We start from the raw sequence: 19,286 nt of genomic DNA, 5'->3' as shown, positions 1-19,286 counted from the left end.
CTCACAAATTGAAGCACTGCTACAACGGCATGGCATGGCACTCAGAAACTAGGGAAAATTGATAACTTACTCATCAAAACAAGCAAATTAGATAATGCTAACATCTAACTGGTGTTAATAGCCACTTAAACAGCAAGGGTGTATCTGCACTGCTGAGATACCTGAGCAGTTCACAGGTACTGTATGTCACTGTTATACTGTATGCAGGCTGTCGTGCCGCTTTAGCCTTCTTAATGCAGCACTGCAGGTTTGGAATCCAGTGTTTCTTTTTTTTAATGTAAATTATATCCTCACTAGGTTGTTGTAACAACACTGGGAAGCACAGGGAAAACAACCAATAAAAAGCCTGAAAATACTAAAACAACGTGAGCCCTTGTTCCGCAGTGTTCAGTCAGTCGAGTCCCCAGCCAGACAGCTGGAGGTATTTCAGTAGGGCTTCAGTTCTAGTCAAGTTTGTTTTTACTGACAGGTGTGTTTTCAGCAGGTCTGGCTCCTGCTGCCTTTGTCCCCAATCCGTACATCATCAGCGCTGCTCCTCCAGGGACGGATCCGTACGCAGCCGGGCTCGCCGCAGCTGCCACATTAGGTGAGGTGCTTCCACTTGTCTGTGTGCTCCTGACTGGTAGCAGCACTTAATCATTAGTCCTTTGTGATCGCTGTAGAATGTATATCCTTGCAGAGTTAAAGTGTTTGTCTTGGAAATCTTTATTTTCTTTAGATTAGGGCTGATAATTCCTGTATAACGCCTGCTGTAGATTCTCTTTGTTGAGGATGAACAACAGAGCAAGTATGAAATGACGTGCTTACAGATAAATGCTGTCATGTGTTTGGGATGTTTTGGTAGCTGGTAGTACTGAAAGATACCTTTTGAAAATACACTTTGTAAATACTGAAAAGGTGGAAGATGTGTTTTCCTACCAGTAATTATTGTATCTTTTTGCTGCTCTAGCTTGATATACTGTGCAGCACATGCTGTGATATCTCTTCCTTTCACTGGATGTTTCTGAAGAATTGATGCTTTTTAGATTCTGTCGGTAAAAACACCCCAGATCTGCTGCAGGGTTCCTGCAAGGAATGTGTGGCTGTCCAGATGGCAGGCAGAGATGGTGGCTCTTCTCTTTGTGCGTGATCTTCCTCCCAAACATTCGTGTATCAGTTTCCAAATTCTTTCCAACTGTCATAGCCAAAGTTGTTGTATCTTGAGATAACAGCTCAGTAAAACAGCTTATCAGACAGTGAGAAGAGCACATTGCACGTTGAACTTTCGCTGCATATGCCTTAAAGTTCTGGCCTAAGCAGTCAGGGCAAAAGAAGAATGTACTTTCAGAAGATATTTTTATACCATACTTCACTTTTCTTTTACCACCTGGAGTGGGAGCCTGCTAAATTTTAAATAGAAACAGCTTAGTTCAGAGTGATGATTGTTTTTTTTTTTGGTGGAGGCGACACACTGTTCTATCTTCCACTTAGATGTAGCTTGTATGCTGATTGCAGATCTCTTCTGCTGTGAGCTTGTACCAAATGGGGACTGTGAAACCTTGGCTGCGTGTGAACACAGCACTGCTAAAATCCATTGTAGGTTTGGGATGTGGCTTGTTGCTGTGTTTAACAGCCGTTAGATAAGTGCTGCTTAGCTTCTGAGCTGGGGGGCTGCTGTCAGGTCAAGCTCTGAAATGGGATTGTAGTAACCATGAGCAGCTTGTGTGGCATTTTTTTCATGGGTCGTATGGAAGTATGTTAAGAGTTAAATTTGTAGTTTGAAGATGTGGGCTTTGGACTTTTTGGCTGTTGTGCATTTTGTGTGCTGATTGCGTAATGACAATGGAAGATAAGTGTGGGCAACGACGTGTTGTGAGCAGATAGATGAGGCTGTGATGGGGTGGAGGAAAGCCAAGAGTTAGAGTACAAGGATATTTCGAGGAGTTGATAAGCTGCCATGTGATGAGGAAAGTGTAGCAATGAATGAATGACCTGAGCTCACTGTGGGCGATGTCGGAGGCAGTGTTACTCAGGTCTTGCTGGAGAGGAGGGTGCCAGAACAATATCAGGTCCAGTCATGATAAGACTGCTTTGGTGCCCTTTGTGATTAACTGTTACAGAGAGAAGATTCTGGTTGGCCTTTCTGCGTCGCCATAGTGCTTTTAACACTTGTGTTCATTCTGAAATAATACACTGAAGTTTAGAGGAGCAGCAGGTCACTGCCTGGATTTTGTAGGTGACCACATCTGGAAATCCTGCAGCAGTTACAAGTGTGTTCTCAAGTTATTTTTTTTCTCCCGTTTCTCAGTAGTGTTGAAGCTGCAACTGCCTGAATGTCTGATGGAGGCCTCATAAATTGCAGCTAGGAAATAAACCCCCTAGGAGGCCTAAAGCTTCCCCAAACTTAGCATGAGAGTCTCTTCTTTAAATAATTTTTAAACTTTATGGCTCTTGAAAACAACAGAAAGAGTGTGTAATTCACTGCAGTGTGCTTACTGTATTGCACCACTGAGAAATGAGTTACTTCATCTGTTTTGTTGGGCTTTGGACTCTGCTAAAATGGCAGTGCAACAGACTTCACTTCTGGCTGTTTGTTTGAGTGAAGGCACCTTTTATGTCTAGACTCAGTTTTGAAAGCCTTTTCTCTCTTAAGAGTGAGTGATGTATTGCAGGGATGTGGAACTACTGAGCTGTTTAGAGCTACAAGTCTACCCACAGAAGGCCTCCCTGATTTGTAAGGCAGCATTAGATTGGGAAGACTTGGAGAAGTTAATGAGATGGAAGGAATGAATTGAGATTTGTTGGTAGTCTATTGTTCGCAGTTACTCTTAGGAGTGGAAACTTTTGTGTGTTTTATGGCAGAGATGATTCTGCCAATTAAGAATGTATCATTATGGCAGCTTTTGCATGATTATAAGACTGTCAGCCCCATGATAAGGCTCTTTTCTTCACAACAATAGCAACAGTTAAAAGAATAGCACGTTTGAATAGAGGGAAGGACTTCCTAGGCTGGAGAAAAATAGCTTGTGAGTTCAGTCCTCGGGGAAGATGCTGCTGTCTTTAAGAAGTATGAAATTACTTCTGTCATTTGAGAAAGATGTCAATTAAAAATAATAATAAAAAAAAGAAAAATCTTGTCTCCTTTAGGACAAATCGAGAAATGTTGGTTCCCTCCGAGGGATATAATAGGTAGAAAAGCATTTCTGTTCTTTGTAGAAAAGTGGATGGTGGAATAATCTGCATACAGGAAAAACACAATGCTCCGAGACTAAAGGTAGAGTCTGTTCAGAGCTCTGTTTTCAAACCAGGCTTTCTTAGAAGCCTCTCACTTGGTGCTGATCTGTGTCCTGCACAGCCAGCTCAGAGCTGGGAACAGGTACACCTGCTGCCTGGGGGCTCTGGGGAGCACGTGGAGCTGGCTGCGGTGTGGTGTCTTGCACAGGTGCCCCTCCTGGTGTGGGTCTGTGCTGGCTGTAGGGCAGGGCTTCGTGGGGCAGCACCAGGGTTGGTGGAGTTGAGCTATTTCCCACTTCCTATCTGAGAAGACCCCGCTTGGATGTCTGCAGCTGCTGTACTGATAATTCTGCATGGATCAGCTCAAGTGTTGTAAGTATTTGGTGAAGTCCCTGTTTGCACACTTTCATTTTCAGACGTGGGGTTCTGGATACTGTGGTGTCACCACGTCCTTACCCTTGGCAGGAAGTGCCATTTGGTCCTGTTCCTGCAGCTGTGCTTTCTGATTGGGAGATGTTAGTGTCAAGGCTGAGACTAAAAGGGAGGAATGTGCCATGAATGTACTTTCATTGGTTCTGCTAGAATCATGGAATGGCCTGGGTTGAAAAGGACCACAGTGATATCGAGTATCAACCCCCTGCTATGTGCAGGGACGCCAGCCACTGGACCAGGCTGCCCAGAGCCACATCCAGCCTGGCCTTGAATGCCTCCAGGGATGGGGCACGTTTATTGTTTGTTAGAAGGAGTATTTAGGAGTGTGTGTGTGTGTGTGAGACATAGTAGTGGGAACACTTAATTTCAAAGGCACTAAGCAGCTTTTATTTTTTCCTGTATGTGCATCTTTAATAAGTGTAAAAGCAGGTGTGATGTCTGCAGAAGTAAAGAAGCACTGTGTGTGTCTTTACGGGTCTGGCAATGATGACACACTTGCCCTCACTGAGAGCACTGTTCAGTAATGAGAGCCTCACAGTGTGCACAGCTGAGCTGGGCTCGAAGGGATGTGCAGAGCTCTTTTAAGCCCCGCTGCCTGCAGACTTCAAAGGCTTTGTCTCCTCTCCTTCTAAACACCTCAGGCTTCTGCAGATCTGATGAGCAATCTCTAACTAGAAAAAAAAAAAAAAAAAAAGAAAAACTTCTAGATTCTGCTTACTTGATAATTAAAATTGAGATTAAAATAACCCAGGGCCATGCCTGAATTTTGCCCAAGTAAAGGGTATTCAGTAGTCCAAGGGCAAAGGCAGACACTCATTCCTTGCCTAAAACCTTGCAGACAGTTTTCTCCTGAGCGCAGGAGCACCCCAGCTCTTGGCATCTGTATTAAATGAATAGGAGCAGGTTGTGTCTCCTTTGGTCAAACGGAGTGCTGTTAGCTGTGTTCTCGCAGTGACTTACTGAGCTAACTAACAGCACTACATGAACGACTTGGTTAGAACTGAAATGTTAACTCCTAAAATAGAAGCTATTTTTTTGCTTTGTTGAAGACCAACTTTGTGGTTCAAATTCACTAAATAGTTGTTTATTTGTCTGTCCAATATGCAGCGCTCTATCTTTAGGCTGTCATGCTGCAAGGTGCTTTTACAGCAGGGAAGTGCTTTTCAACTCCTGGGATAGGTGTTGTATTCGAAGAGCAAAGGAAATACTTTCCTGGTGACCTTTTCAAAAGATACGGAGCAGAGAGATTAAAAATACTGTTGGATTCACACAGGTGGTGGCAGGGTCTGTGCTGTTCAGTGCCAAGGGCTCATCTCTTCTTCCATGTTGTGCCGTGACACCAAGATTATTTAAGGATACACTTCCATCACCCAACGAAGCGTACAGTGCCCTGAGCGCTGATGAAGCACAGTGCTTGCTTTGTTCTTCTCTCAAGATAATTACTTATTTAAAAAAAAAACAACTCTTAAATGGAGGCAGCAGTTAAAGGAAGGTGGGGTGTGGAAAGATAGGGGATCTTCTGGGCTGTTTTGTGGTGGATTGTGAACACATGGTAGGAGTGAGCAGCTGGAGGAACAGCGTTTCACACTTGGGAATTGATGCTGTCTGGCTGCGAAGAAAGGTTGTTATTTTATACTGTATTTATTGGGAGCTAAATGATGGATGTTACTGAGCCTCAAGTGTTAAGATTAGGGGAGACTTCAGTGTCTCTGAGACATTTCCTTCTGTTTATGTTAGAGGTAAAAAGTTTCGTTGCTTCCCTATAAAATTAAGGCTCACCAATAAAAATGTGGAGTTTCAGCAGGATCACTGTCAGCAGGACTGGACTTCAGCTAAGGTAAAACCAAGTAAAGGTGAAACTTTCAGTTCTGACTAATAAGCTTTCTTAAAATGAATGTTACAGATAGCGCAATCCCTTCCTATTTGGAAGGACTTTAAAGCTGGTAACCTTGAACTAAGATTTGTAAAATCAAACACAGTGTGCAGATATTTTTGGTGACTGCTGTGCAATGCTGGTGACACCGCAGAAGCTCACCAGTTCTCTTGTGTTTCAGGCCCTGCAGTTGTCCCTCACCAGTACTACGGAGTTACACCCTGGGGAGTTTATCCTGCCAGCCTCTTCCAGCAGCAAGCTGCAGCAGCTGCTGCTGCCACTAACTCAGCAAATCAGCAGACCACTCAGCAAACCCAGCAGGGCCAGCAACAGGTATGTAGGTGGGGCTTTGGCACATGAAATAACGTACAGTCATTTATTAGCAAGCATGTGCTGGTGATGTGTGAGTGGAAGTCATGGCTGTATTCATGTGTTTTCATCTGTTTTCATGCGAAAGCTGTGGAGAAGATGAAAATGTGTCCAATACTCCGTGTCATTAAGTGGCATGTAGTAAGTGGTCAGTAAATCCATGAAGTCAGATGCTAGAAGGATTAGGGTCACCCTGCTGTCCTTCTTTGGGTTGTGCTCCCACTAGATGTGTGTGTGGATGTACTCTGCTTTGAGCTGAAAGAAGGGTCTGTTGGACAGATGTCGTGAGCTGGACTGGGGCTTCTGTTCCTCGGCTGGCTGTGCTGCACAGCTTCCTGCTCTGATGTCTGGATGAATCACTGCTCCTCTCCTGAAGTTGGGTTAATGCAGTACTGTCAGCTGCTGTCCCACGGGAGTTCCTTCTTGGATACAAAATGGATTTATTATCCTACTGAAAAGGGAGGAGATGCAGAGCCTTCCGTTCTGGCCTTTGTGCTTTTGAGATTTCAGGCCTTAGAGAAGATTGCAATTGACAACTACGTTTATTAGCTTTTGTTTAAAAAATAAACAACAACAACAACAACAAAACAGCAAAACTCTGAAGCTAAAAAAGATTATGTAGTATTTTAAGGCCTTTTCAGATAAGAAAAGCAATGATGTTTCACATCAGTGGTTCTGGACCAGTGATCAGAAGGAGAATGCTTTGCTCCTGACAAAGTTAATCATCAACCTCCCCACCTGGCAGGTCTCTGACAGGAGTGTGCTAACAGACCTTCTGCACACATCCGTGCACGCAGGTAAATGGAGTGAAGTGTGGCACATTGTGCTTTGGCATTCAGACTGGGAACCTTTCCCCTTTAAGTAGGTACGTGCAAAGAGAGCTTCTGCAAAGGCTTAAGCTATTAAAGCATATCTATCAATCATCAGTAGCCTTTATGATATTTTTCATTATTCTGTAGCCACAAAGCAGGCATGAGTGCGGATTACGTGTATTGTTTTTAATGCAGACTTTCTGTCTGTAAGAAGATAAGTGTACATTTTTGGATGAAATCCTTTGGAGAAGTGCTGAGGCGAATGTTTTAGAAATACAGTGATGAGTGTGGACAGTCTGTGGTGCTCACAACATCTTAGGAGGAATAGTGTATTTATAAAACTGCCAGCGCTTCACTTTCTGCAGCACGTCGTCCATCAGCTGCATTCTGCAGAGTGCCTGTGCACGGGGTGCTTACCAAGCAGCTGCAGCTTGTGAGGCTTCCAGGCTGTAAAGAGGTGAAGAGTTCACGTCCAGGCTTTGACAGCAGTAGCTAGCTCTGGGATATGTCTCAGGTCTGTTAGCTTCAATATCCTCCCCCAGTCGCCCAGCAAAGCAGTTGGTTGCTTTTCACAGCTTTATCCGATGACAATACAATGTTAATTTTTGCAACAATGCATGCTGAGTACCAAAGGACAGCTCTTCTAATGAGCTGACCTCACAAGTGGCTGCAGGCTCTAACATCACCACTGAGTAAAAGGCTGTTGCAGACAAAGCCTGTCGCAGGTAATTACAGGAAAGGTCAGTTTGCCATCTTCCCTTTTCAGAGCAACTTGTGCTTAAACCACAAGAGCCACGTAGAAAAGGCTGTGTGTGATCTCTGGTCATTCTTTCCAGTGAGTAAGTGTGGTGTCAGTGGGTCACTGTTTTCTGAGGTGGATGGCAGTTTGGAAAAACCTGTGTCACCTCATGTCATCAGCCCACAGCTCTCAAGTCTGTAAAGGTTTCTGCATAAGTGGGCTTCCAGTGTGCTCTTGTGGCAGAGACCAAACGTTATCTCTAGTGGGACAGATGGCTCACAGAGGCTTCTAATGGAGGATGAGGACTGAAGGTATGTCAAGAGAACAGAAGAAACTGAGAATAGAAGAATTGAAGCTCTTTGAGATTATGCTTGGGAAGCTTGAAGAAGGGTGTGTTATTTAAATTGAGTCTTAGGCATTTACCCATTGGAAACAGTGCTGATGCTTTTGGTGGTGAAGGCAGTTGTGCTCTGAGTTGAGAGGGATTGTCATGACACAGCTGCCACTGTGTGCAAGAACTAGCAGCTTATGTTGCTGCTGGATCCTGCAGCGTGGTTATTGTGGCTTATTCCTGGGTGTTGGTGTAACCAGACCCGTTTCCTGTTTTCTCCAGGTTCTACGTGGAGGAGCCAGTCAGCGTCCTTTGACCCCAAACCAGAACCAGCAGGGACAGCAAACTGATCCTCTGGTGGCTGCTGCCGCCGTCAACTCTGCCCTTGCCTTTGGACAAGGGCTGGCAGCAGGAATGCCAGGTAGGGAGCCTGGGAGGGCTGTGACTTGTCCAGTGAGATCCAAGAAGGTTACAGCTGGAGTCTCTGCATGGTGTCACATTTGCCTGGCATTCATCAGTTCTGTTTTTATTACAGCGTTTCATGGTTTTAATCTGTGGGTATGCAGGGCATTTTGGAGAGTCTGTTAGACACAGCATAACCACCAGTGCAGTGTTAAGTTAAAGCAGGGTTTGGATTCCTGTATCACAGGTGGAGCAAATGTTATCAGCTGTACAGATGCGTTAATTGCGTACCCAAAATTGATGGCTCCTACTGAAAGTCGCTTCCATGATTTTCTGTGGTTCATGCTACCTTATGTGATTTTTATTCTGAGACCTCTGAGATGTCTTAGTACTGTCCATTAGCCTTGTCTGCCCATCCCTGCTTGATTTTAACAGGTGAAGGACTTCCCCTTCATAATTTCTTCCAGATAAATACTAATGGCTTAGAGAAGAAAAAGAGGCAAAAGCAGAGTTCTGTTACAATTTTGCAGGAGAGAAGTGCTGCGTGGGTTTTAGCTCTGATCCATGAGTCGGTGTGGTGCAGATGCTTCTGACACTGGTTATGCAAAATACTGTTGTAATGACAAAGTGCAGATGTAAGTGTTCTTTTGAATAACGTGCAAGTATGTCCTGTTGGTCAGATGCAATCAAAGAGAATTATTTTGGCCTCAGGTCTGCTTACTGGAAGTGCCACACGGCTGCTTAGTGTGGTGTTTTTTTTTTTGTTGGTTTTTTTTTTTTTTTTTTATTAAGGCTTAAGAAGAATGTTGCTGTATTCAGTTACAAAGTGAGCTGTAGCATACCTGCTTTCAAGTAATCTGTGGACTTGAGTCTGTGCTGTTGGGATTCTGGAGGCTATAGCTTCAAAACGTTCACAGAACACTTTCCTCTTTGTGACCCCAGTATAGGGAAGGACTTCATTTTTTTCCTGTGCTGTTCTTTATTCTGTGTCTGTAGAGTATTTTAGTCTAAAATGCTATAGCTGGTACCCAGTACCTAAACTGAGCAGCTGTGTGCTATGGAAGGACTGCTGCTTGCTGCTCTTTGTGTCATAAGCATGTTTTTTGTTTAAGAGTATTTGTATGCATTTAAGAATGCTCTATTATAAATAGGTATCTCCAAAAGGCACATCTTGAACATAGCTTGAAATTCTCTGCCTTATTTGTGTGTGCACACAGAACTGCTCCAACATGCAGTGGGAGAGATGGAAGCGCAGTGTGCTCACATGGAGTGTGCCAGCACAGGCTGTACTTGTAAGGGAAAAGAAATAGCACTGTAGTATTTTAAGACTTTTTTTTTCCCCCTCTGGGTAACTGAATTTACACAAAGGGCATATAGGAGCTTCAGGGAGGAAAAAAAAAAAAATTCTTCCTTAACTGAAAGACTTAGAGGTAGAAATGTAAGTGTGGAAGTTGTGGGTGGTTAATGCAGAGAACTCGCTTCGCAAGAATCAAAATTGTTGTTGCTTTTCTCCTTTACCATTGTGATTTTCATTTAGAAATGTTACCCAAATGCAGTTGTTTGTGCCCACATGTTGTGCTGCTCGTCACCTCACTGTGTGCTGTCATTTCTCTCTCCAGGGTACCCTGTGCTGGCTCCTGCTGCCTACTATGACCAAACTGGTGCTCTCGTGGTGAATGCGGGGGCCAGGAACGGCCTGGGGGCTCCCGTGCGCCTGGTGGCCCCTGCGCCAGTCATCATCAGCTCCTCTGCAGCACAGGCAGGTGAGTTCCAACCCAGCCAGGTGGAAACGTGCTCCCACCACAGTGCCTCCATCCCCAGGGAGCGGGACTGAGCCCCTCTGTGCCCTTCTGGCAATGATGACTCACTTGCCCTCACTGAGATCCACTGCAGGGATTTTGTTGAGAGCTTCTTCTGGACTCGTGAGCTGAGCCTTGAGGAATAGCCCTGAGAGGCAGCGTAGCACAGACGGCGCCATTTTGCTGAATTTTGTGAGTTATCCCAATTGGTCTGCTGACACTCAGCTTCCCACACAATAAAGGGCATTAGCCTATGTCAGACTCCCTAATGAGAGCCTTGCTTACATAAAATGTTATATGCCTGGTCATTGCCACAAGTTGTTTTGGATTTTGTTGGGGTTGTTTTGGGAGTTCAAGGTTTAAAAGCAATTTTTCAAGCAAGAATCTGTGTGTAAGCATTCCTGACCAGTGTTGCTAACAGATTATGAAATGGGCTTTTAAATTGTTTCCTTGTAGCTCTGGTTTATTTTGCTTTTTTTCTTTTGCTTTGGAACCGGCTGGAAACAAAAGTATTTGGTTTTGATGTTCTTAGCACTGCAGGAGTGGGTTTCATGCACTGATTATTTCTAAACAGGTTCCTTGATTGGCTGGCACTAAGTGTGTGCCTGAGATATTGGATCTCGGATCTTAGGGAACTTGTTTGATCCACGTAGCTGTAATAATACAAACAGCAGTCATAATAATTTTACACTTTGGTATTCGGTGGCTCCACGCAAGCCTGATGGAGGAGCACAGGTTTAGAGTAAAGAGGTGTTTGAAGAGTTTGATGTGAGGGGGAGATTTTCATCCTGAGGAAAAAAAAAAAAAAAAGAAAAAAATCTATAGGAAATAAGAGGAACGTGATGAAACTTGACTTCCAACCCAGATACAAAATGGATTTTTCAAACTCTGCTTCCCATTACTTTCTCTACAGCAGTTGCAGCAGCAGCAGCTTCAGCCAACGGTGCTGCTGGGGGCCTGGCAGGAACCACCAACGGCCCCTTCCGCCCCCTGGGAACGCAGCAGCCCCAGCCTCAGCCGCAGCAGCAGCCCACCAACAACCTGGCCTCCAGCTCGTTTTATGGCAACAACTCACTCAGCAGCAATTCCCAGAGCAGCTCCCTCTTTTCTCAGGGCTCCGCCCAGCCTGCCAACACCTCGCTGGGCTTTGGGAGCAGCAGCTCCCTCGGTGCCACGCTGGGGTCTGCACTGGGAGGCTTCGGGACGGCAGGTAGGAGCTGCGGCTGCTTCACTGGGAGCTGCTTGGCTTTCAAAATGCACACTGCGTTCTGATGAGACTTCTTTCAGCAGAGAATACCTTGAGATGATACATTAAATGTCTTCCGTGCATTTGACGCGTTGTCAGACATCCTTTTGCTGCTGCACATAAAGCTGTTGAACGGCTTTGGGTCACCTCGCCTTTAGTTGCATGTGCTTGGTGGAGATACTGGCCTGGCAGGAATCGGCTCCGCAGGGGTAACTGTGTGCTGACTCTTACTCAGCAGTGGCTGAGGAACTTGCTTCTGGTGGCTTGAGGAAGGTGGTTTCTGCGCTTTATTCTGGGCACTGTTTCTATCTTACAGCCCAGAAGAACCCAGGACTTGTGGTTGCAAGAAATACGGAAACTTTCTTTTGATTTGCTCGTAGGGCAGTTGGAGACGATGATTCTTTTCAGAATAAAACCAAACCAGAAAGATGTCTGTGGGTTGAGATTTTTTCCTTTTATTTTTAATTGATTTTATTTTTGAAGTAGAACAATTGTTTTAATTGCTGCTTAGTCTTAGAGGTAGTAATTACGTCCTGGACTTTGCTGCTTTCATCAGTCTGAAGGGCAAGTCAAAGCGTGCCTTTAGAGCCCCGTCCTTCAGAAGAGGCCGAGAGATGCAGTGCCCCCGAATCGAGTCGCTGCTTTGTTTGAAGGCTACTCTAAATATTTTCCTTAATCCCAGCCTGAAAATGAGAACCATCTTGAATTAAAGTAGATGCAGAATTCACTTCTTGCATTCCAGTTCATTTGACTAATTGAATTCGGTGACTGGTTTGTGCAAAGCTGAGGTGCACGAGCTTGTTTTCCCTTGATCCATGAACAAAAATGTGACGCTGTTGCTTCTAGAGGTTATGTACAGTCATGGGAAAAAAATGATTAATTCATTACAATCATTAACAATTCTACTATTAAACGAGATTTTAATGCAAAAATGATTATTTCTCAAGTGTGTTTGAGGAGGTTTTTATTTCTTATAAATGAAAACTCTCCAAAATGTTTTTATGTGCTTAACTTAAATTCTGATTTCCATCTCAATAAATAAATGCAAACAGAAGTAAAAAAAGAAGCGACTCCTCAGCTGTTCTCTAATGTAATGAAAGGTGAGAAGGAGGGTTCCAAGGAAATGTACACGAAGCTATATATGCTCTTAAGTAAAGAATAGGTGAAATCTCCCGGTGGATTTGATTTAGCTCTGATGCCCAAAGAACAAATATGAGGCAGTGCTTGTTGGGAGATCAAATAACTTCCCTTAAACAAAGCAAAACACTGAGGGGAAAAGCCCTGTGAAGTGTACAAACCCTTCTTTTCAGGGTTCGGAAGCAAAATGCAAGTGCTTGCACCCAGAAGGCAAAATACTTGCTGTCACTTGTTTGTTTTTTTCTTCTGTCACTTCCTTTGGGTAGGTCGTATCCTCTGATCTTTTGGCTTTTGGAGCTGTATTTCTGGATGCCTTCTCTCAGAATGAAAGCTACTAAACTATAGGAAACAAAGGCAGGATTTGGGCTAACCAAGGATTTCTAACTTGACAACCAGCAACGTCTGTAATTACTGCATTTCGTTTGGGCACATGCACTACCCTTAGGAAAGCAATACCATCACACCAGAGTGGTGCTTATAGGTCCTATGATGGTTTTGTCAGTTCTGCAGGCATCTTCAGGTTTTATGCTGTCTCAGTAGCTTGTTGTCCATGCTCACTCAGCTCTGCTCTCATCCTCTTTCAGTGGCTAACTCCAACACTGGCAGCGGCTCTCGCCGGGATTCCCTGACAGGGAGCAGTGACCTGTACAAGAGGACATCCAGCAGTTTGACACCTATAGGACACAGTTTTTACAATGGCCTCGGGTTTTCCTCCTCTCCTGGACCTGTGGGTATGCCTCTGCCCAGCCAAGGACCTGGCCACTCTCAGACCCCACCACCTTCCTTATCTTCACACGGATCTTCTTCCAGTCTGAACCTGGGTAAGAGCCACAATGCCGCTGTGTGAGGTTACTGCTGCTCTGCTCTCCCTTTGTGCAGAGATGCCAGCACAGCCCTGCTGTGTGGGGGAGGTGCGTGTGCTCTGCTGGCTGCTCTTATTGCTGCCACACATTCCCTGCTTTTGCAGGAGCTGGTGAATTGCTGAAGCAGGAGTTGCAGCACCCGTGTTCTGTGTTGGTGCCCCTCTCAGTAGCTGAGCTGTCAAACGGGAAGGGATGTGCATTGCTCCCTAAATTCTTCATCTCTAAATGAACATTATCTTGGATGACATTTCCAGGTGTTTTAAAAACACTTTTCTCACGCAGAGAAAGCACCAATTGTTTGTTATCCTTGAACTGAACAGATGAATAGATCCATAAAGAGGTTGCAAAATATCCAATCAGTTTTCAATAATAAGTTAATTAACTTAGGATAAAGCTTCTTCTCTTAACCGAAATATGTGATGTTATCTAGGGCAGTAATTCTAGCTGAGGATTTGGGTTTTGCTTTTGGAAAATTCCCATCAGTATAACATTATCAAAGCACGTTTGCACGTGACTTTCTTAGTTTTGGTTAAATACGTTTCTTCATGCAAGTTACATCTCTTAGTTGGCCCAGAACTGTTACATGCAATAAAGGCTTTAAAATAAAGCATGTATTAAATAATAAAGCAGTACTGATCTGAACTTCCTGAAGCATTCATTCCCAGGCCTCATAAACAAAAAAGATGGGTTACTCTTTGCATCTGCGCCAAATAATTCAGTGTTTGTTAGAATATTGCTTTGTTTTGGTTCTGTCAAGTATCTGTCTGGATGTAATGCAACTTCAGTTTCTCAGAATGCTTCCTACATGCATGCATACTCTGCTACTCATCAGATGGTGTATTTGTTTACTGAATGTGTGTGTGATAAATGCTGATTCTGGCTAAAGGTTAGTATGAAATAGTAATAAATAGGATTTTTGAGATCAGCCTTAAATTTACCATCTCCTCTTGTTCTGAGCTTTAATAGAGTTGCAAAGAGTTTTAAAGCTTTATTTATGCAGCTCTATAGTTCTTAAGCTGACAGTTGAATAGCTACACTAAATTAATGCTAAAGACTAAGCAGAGTCAAATTCTGGCTCTAGGAAAAGTCTCTTGCCCCCTCAGGCAAACAAGAATGAATCTTAAAAACTGGATCAGACAAGGGTTAGTCTGTACCAAGAACAAACACTGGAGAAAAAGGAGAGCTGCCATTTACACAAGTGGCCGTGCCCCAAGCAGTTAGCAGGGGTCTTCCCGTGCTGACAAGATGCTCCGTGTGGCAGCTGTCAGCCCTCTGGCTGCCTTCATGCCTGGTGGTTACTGCAGGAGAAGTCTCACAGCTGGCTGTGGGCTTTACCTTGAAATGTGTAGGGTCATTTTATGGTGGTGTCTTTCACCTGTAGTGTCAGACACACTACGAACGCAGTTGCCATTTCTTGGAGTTGTAGAACAAGTTTGAATGCTATGAAAACATCACAGGCGTTAAAGAAGCTTGAGGCAGGCTCCTTTTCTGGAACGATATCAAAAATTGTTTGTGATAAAGAGGCTGAGAAGTTTCCTTAATACGTAGAAGTGAAAGGACAGATGGGAACACTCAAATGTGGCGTTTGCCAAAAGGGAAATTAGAGCAGCCCGGTTTAGAGCCAAATCCCATCACTGTGAGGTGTGGAGGAGTTGCTTCGTGTAGTTCAATTCCAAGGATACAGGACAACTCAAGAAGCTGGTGCTGGATCCCATGTGCAGTCAGGAGAGGTACAGTTAGATGCTGCTTGTGTGGTGGCTTTGGCTTTGTCACGCAGGGATGTAAGAGTTGGGTGTTTGCTGGGCTTGTTGTAAAGGTTCAGCTCCTGCTCTTGTGGCTTCCTTGAAAGCTCACGGCTGTGAAAAATGGTGTTTGTCACACTACTTCTGGTGCTATGAAGTGATCTTGTGAAATATCTGGGCAATCACAAGTACCTGAAATCAGCATGCAGTCCTTATGAGAACTGCTGAGGGAGGAGAGCTGAGCTAAATACGTGCTTTAAGCTCAAAGGTGTGTGCAGCATGTGCAAGTGTGCTTAGCTGAGACAGAAGCACTGTGGGTTTATATGGTGAAGGTACAGCCTTCCTCTGTCAGTCTGTTTAGAACAGAACTGTGCTGCGCCTGATTCTTCTGCACAGCTCCATGTGCTGAGTGCTGTCAGAGTGCTTAGCGTGGGCAGCCAGGTGCTGGCACTGCCTGATGGCTGCAGACAGCTTGCAGACCTTCTCTTGAAGCTTGTTCTGGCTGAGGTCACAGAAATCTGTCAGTATCAGCAGCTTCGTAGAATCACACAGTGACTCGAGTTAAAGGTCAAATCCCAGCCCCTCCCAGGGGCTGATTGCTACCCAGCAGCTTTGCACATCTGTTCTCTGGGACTCTGCCCCTCTGTTCCACCTTGGTGTCCCACAAGCTTCATCAGTGCTTCTTCCCCCTCCTCCTCACCCCCCCCATGTGGTTCTTGAGCAGGGAGCATTTCCATTCTGCTTAGATCACATCTTGTGGTCCCACTCACAAATTAGGGTACAGGAGCTTAAGATGCTCAGGAGTTTGAAAGATGGGTTTCAGAAGCACTTGTGTTACTAGGAAACCTGTCCCTGCACGGTCTCTGATTCCCAGTATGGTGTTGAACCTTACGGAGAGACCTTCAGTCAGCATCTCCAGCAGAAGGGAGGCCCTTAGGGGAACGTGAGTGGTTTAGCTAGACCCTTCAACATGAGCAGAAGCTTTGGCCCTACCTCTGGTAGAGAAGGCTGTACAAAGGATACTTTCCCTCTGAACTAAGAGACGGGACATAGATGGTAACAGCATCAGTGCTCAGCTCTTTCCACTTACAGCCATTTGTAGCAGATCAAGAAGCAGTTTTTCATTTCAGTGCACTGTGCCACGGCTCTGACCTGCTCCAGGCTTTGGAAAAACAGAGGGTAACTGAGTGCTTGGAGTGCAGCGGAGACTCAGTACACCACTGCTCATTAATTTGGCTTCCTTTACCTTAGAAACTATTGATTTCATATTCCCTTTGCGTTTGCTTGTCCTTCCAGCAGTAAGGAATATCACTTAGTCACTCGTTAGAGCTCTTAATTAAAAAATCAGCTAGAGACAATGCCGGCCGTGCCATTGGCAAAGCAGCACAAGGAAGAGATGGGAACGGGAAGTTCTTGAGTTGCTTTCCTCCTGAGAAAGCAGAGATTTGGCAGCAGGTGGGGAGCAGTCAGAACATGCCTGCCTGCTCAGAGATGGGGAAACTTAATTGGCCCGTCATCAGATACTTCTCATATAGCGTTTCCTGTATGGAAGCTTCCTTGAGGCATTGCTGGCAGGGAGTGCAGTTCACTCTGTTCTTTTTTTTTTTTTTTTTTTTTTAATTAATATATTTTAATTTTGGACCGGCTGTTTGCATGGCTGCTGGGAGAAGGCCTGTTCTCTTTGCAGACAGACCTACGGACCTTTGCCTTCGAAGGTCTTCCCTCTCCTCCATTGCAGAGATCACTTGTGGATTTTTTTGGGTGGTTTCCCTTGCTGCCTCCTGTCGGCACATTCCCATGTGATAGGAGTATTCTCCTTACCAGATCTCTAGCCGGCTCTAGAGAAATCACACACCCAAGTAGCTTGCAGCCTTTGGCCAGCAGAGGGATCCCAAGCCTGCAAGAATGAGTCCTGTGCTGTGCTGCTGAAGTGCAGTGCAGAAAGTACAGGCGAGAAAACGGCCTTTACAGGTTTAAGCTGACGGCTGTCAACACTTACAGTTTCCTGACTGTGTGATGGATGTTTCCCAGGCCTGTTACTGGGTAACAGAGTGCTTTCTTAGTATGAATGAAAATGTTTAGTATGTATTTGAAAGGATTCTTTGTGATCCTCATTTATTTTAACTTATTGGTGCTTATCTGTATTGAATAGTGATTTGTTTTGTAATCTTTTTCTACTTGCTTCTTGCTGCCTTTTTGCTGTCTAATTTTGCTTCAGTTCTGTCCCTACACCTGTGACATTTGTTTAGATGGGGTTGGGTCAGCAGCAGAGTAGGTGGGGAAAAAGTGGAGGTGAGGAACAAAATAAAGTAATTTGAAATCTCAAGTTAGCAAAAAATGCAAGCAGTGGATTAACATGTATGGTTTAGACAATGCCAACAAGTGAGGAGCACAAGTTGTACAGGCTGTTCTTTTCTGAACTCTTCAGTTCATCCCAACCTAACACACGAGTGCCATGCTAAGGAGCTGCTCGAATTATTCTCACCCAAATTATTTTGGGGGCAGTTGGTTTAGCATGGTTGAGAGCACTTCCCTATTTGAACTGTGTCATAAATCCACCTTGGTGGAAAAGGAATAATGAGAAGCAAAATGCCATGCGGAGGCTGCGCGTCCGTTTGAAACGAAACAGCCAAGGGATTCGTTTGCGTCTTTTGAACCCCTTTGGTTTTTATGACTTGCAGGAGGGCTCACGAATGGAAGCGGCCGTTACATCTCTGCTGCTCCTGGGGCTGAGGCCAAGTACCGCAGTGCCAGCAGCGCCTCCAGCCTCTTCAGCCCCAGCAGCACGCTGTTCCCCTCGTCTCGCCTGCGCTACGGCATGTCTGACGTGATGCCCTCCGGCCGCAGCAGGCTGCTCGAGGACTTCCGCAACAACCGGTACCCCAACTTACAGCTGAGGGAGATTGCTGGGCACATCATGGAGTTCTCCCAGGACCAGCATGGATCCAGGTGGGATTTAAAACCTTGTGCCGTAGGCAGTTTTTGCGACAGCTGCTTTTGGATTTGACGTGGTTTGGGGCTTGCGTTGCGTCCTGAAGTAAAGGAAAAGGAGGTGTGAAAAGACATTAAGCTGGGTGGTGTAACACTGACCCTCCTTTTCGTGGGCTGGAGTCAAGTTCTTGTAGCGTGGCTTCCCTCTCCAAAAAGGAGTTTGCTTGCTAGACCCGCTGGTACAGCTGAACTCATTTGAAAGCTGCCTGGATGCGAGACCTTGCCATGTCACTCTGTTGAGACCTGCTTTGCTTGAGCCTTTGGCGTATGGATAATGGCACGTTGGCACACACCTCATGAGTGCCACCACTCAAGGTTTCAGATTGCTGTGATTTAGGGCACTTGTTTTCCAAAGACCTGTATTTTGTAAAAGCTTAGGGTGTGAAGGTTATGACTGGATTTTTGTTAACAAATGCTCTGAGGACACATTTGCCGGTGGCATCACAGCAGCCTTATTTTTCAGGTTTATTCAGCTGAAACTGGAGCGTGCTACCCCAGCAGAACGTCAGCTTGTGTTCAACGAGATCCTGCAGGCAGCTTATCAGTTGATGGTGGACGTATTTGGAAATTATGTCATCCAGAAGTTCTTTGAAGTAAGTCTTCGTTTCCTCTATTCACAACTCTTGCTCAGGTGCCTGCTCAGGTGTCCTGAGGCATAGGCTGAGTTCTTAGAAGCCATGCCATTTGGCTCAGCATGGGTATCTGGCTACACTGATGTCATTTCATCTCCACGTGCTGCTGTATCATTCCTGTCAGGGTGATTGTAATGTGGGACTAAAAATCTCTTCTAAAGAATAGATTTTGCCTTTTGACCTGAAAAAGCTGGAAGAATAAATCACATATTGAAGGGACTGAGATCCAACAAGTATTAGTTTTCTGTCTCAGTGGATGCTACACTGAGCTGTCAGTTCTCATGTACTTAGAAATAATACAAACTTTGGAAAGCACTTGTGTTAAAAACACAACAGACAGCATCCACTGAAGAAAAGTGTGCATTTCCATGCAAGGGGAGTGAGCAGCTGCTTCTCTCTCCTTCTTGAAACTGGTCAGTCCCTTCTTCACTCAGCCTTGTTGATTTTAGTTTGTTTTTTAGTTCAGTAATTTTATAGCAACCCTTTCAAGGGTTACTGCATTAGCAAAGTGGCTCTGGAATCTGTTTCTAATGTGTCAGGCATTATCAGAGCCAGAACAAACATCTCACTTGTGCCTGTTCAGTTCCATTGAGCTATGGCTGTTATTTTTCTTCAGTTAAGTACAGTGTTTCTTGTTTAACACTTGGGTATGACAGACTGGGAGGGTTGCTGTGCTGCTTGACCACATGAGGATTTTGTGCTTGT

General features: G+C 44.8%; 1 protein-coding gene and 1 non-coding gene across 10 annotated transcripts in view; both read left to right on the top strand.

The window, feature by feature from the left end:
* PUM1 (pumilio RNA binding family member 1) overlaps positions 1 to 19,286 on the top strand; it is a 67,425-nt gene that overhangs the window by 37,808 nt on the left and 10,331 nt on the right. For 6 of the 9 annotated variants that reach the window (XM_052699054.1, XM_052699055.1, XM_052699047.1 and 3 more), the window contains 8 exons: positions 470 to 586; positions 5,700 to 5,851; positions 8,052 to 8,190; positions 9,791 to 9,934; positions 10,884 to 11,180; positions 12,938 to 13,174; positions 17,640 to 17,907; positions 18,413 to 18,542. In XM_052699054.1, coding sequence (XP_052555014.1) covers positions 470 to 586; positions 5,700 to 5,851; positions 8,052 to 8,190; positions 9,791 to 9,934; positions 10,884 to 11,180; positions 12,938 to 13,174; positions 17,640 to 17,907; positions 18,413 to 18,542 — 1,484 coding nt within the window. The remainder of the gene's footprint in view (positions 1 to 469; positions 587 to 5,699; positions 5,852 to 8,051; positions 8,191 to 9,790; positions 9,935 to 10,883; positions 11,181 to 12,937; positions 13,175 to 17,639; positions 17,908 to 18,412; positions 18,543 to 19,286) is intronic. The other 3 variants (XM_052699052.1, XM_052699051.1, XM_052699050.1) reach the window with 2 other exon arrangements.
* LOC128088574 (small nucleolar RNA SNORD103/SNORD85) lies at positions 4,122 to 4,202 on the top strand. The gene has a single exon (XR_008210299.1). It is a non-coding gene; the product is annotated as a small nucleolar RNA SNORD103/SNORD85 (small nucleolar RNA).

Source organism: Tympanuchus pallidicinctus, unplaced genomic scaffold (genome assembly GCF_026119805.1).
Source record: "Tympanuchus pallidicinctus isolate F22 unplaced genomic scaffold, pur_lepc_1.0 scaffold35, whole genome shotgun sequence".
In the NCBI taxonomy this organism is placed as follows: domain Eukaryota; kingdom Metazoa; phylum Chordata; class Aves; order Galliformes; family Phasianidae; genus Tympanuchus; species Tympanuchus pallidicinctus.
Note: the sequence above shows the minus strand (reverse complement) of the source record. Positions and strands in the feature narration are given on the sequence as shown.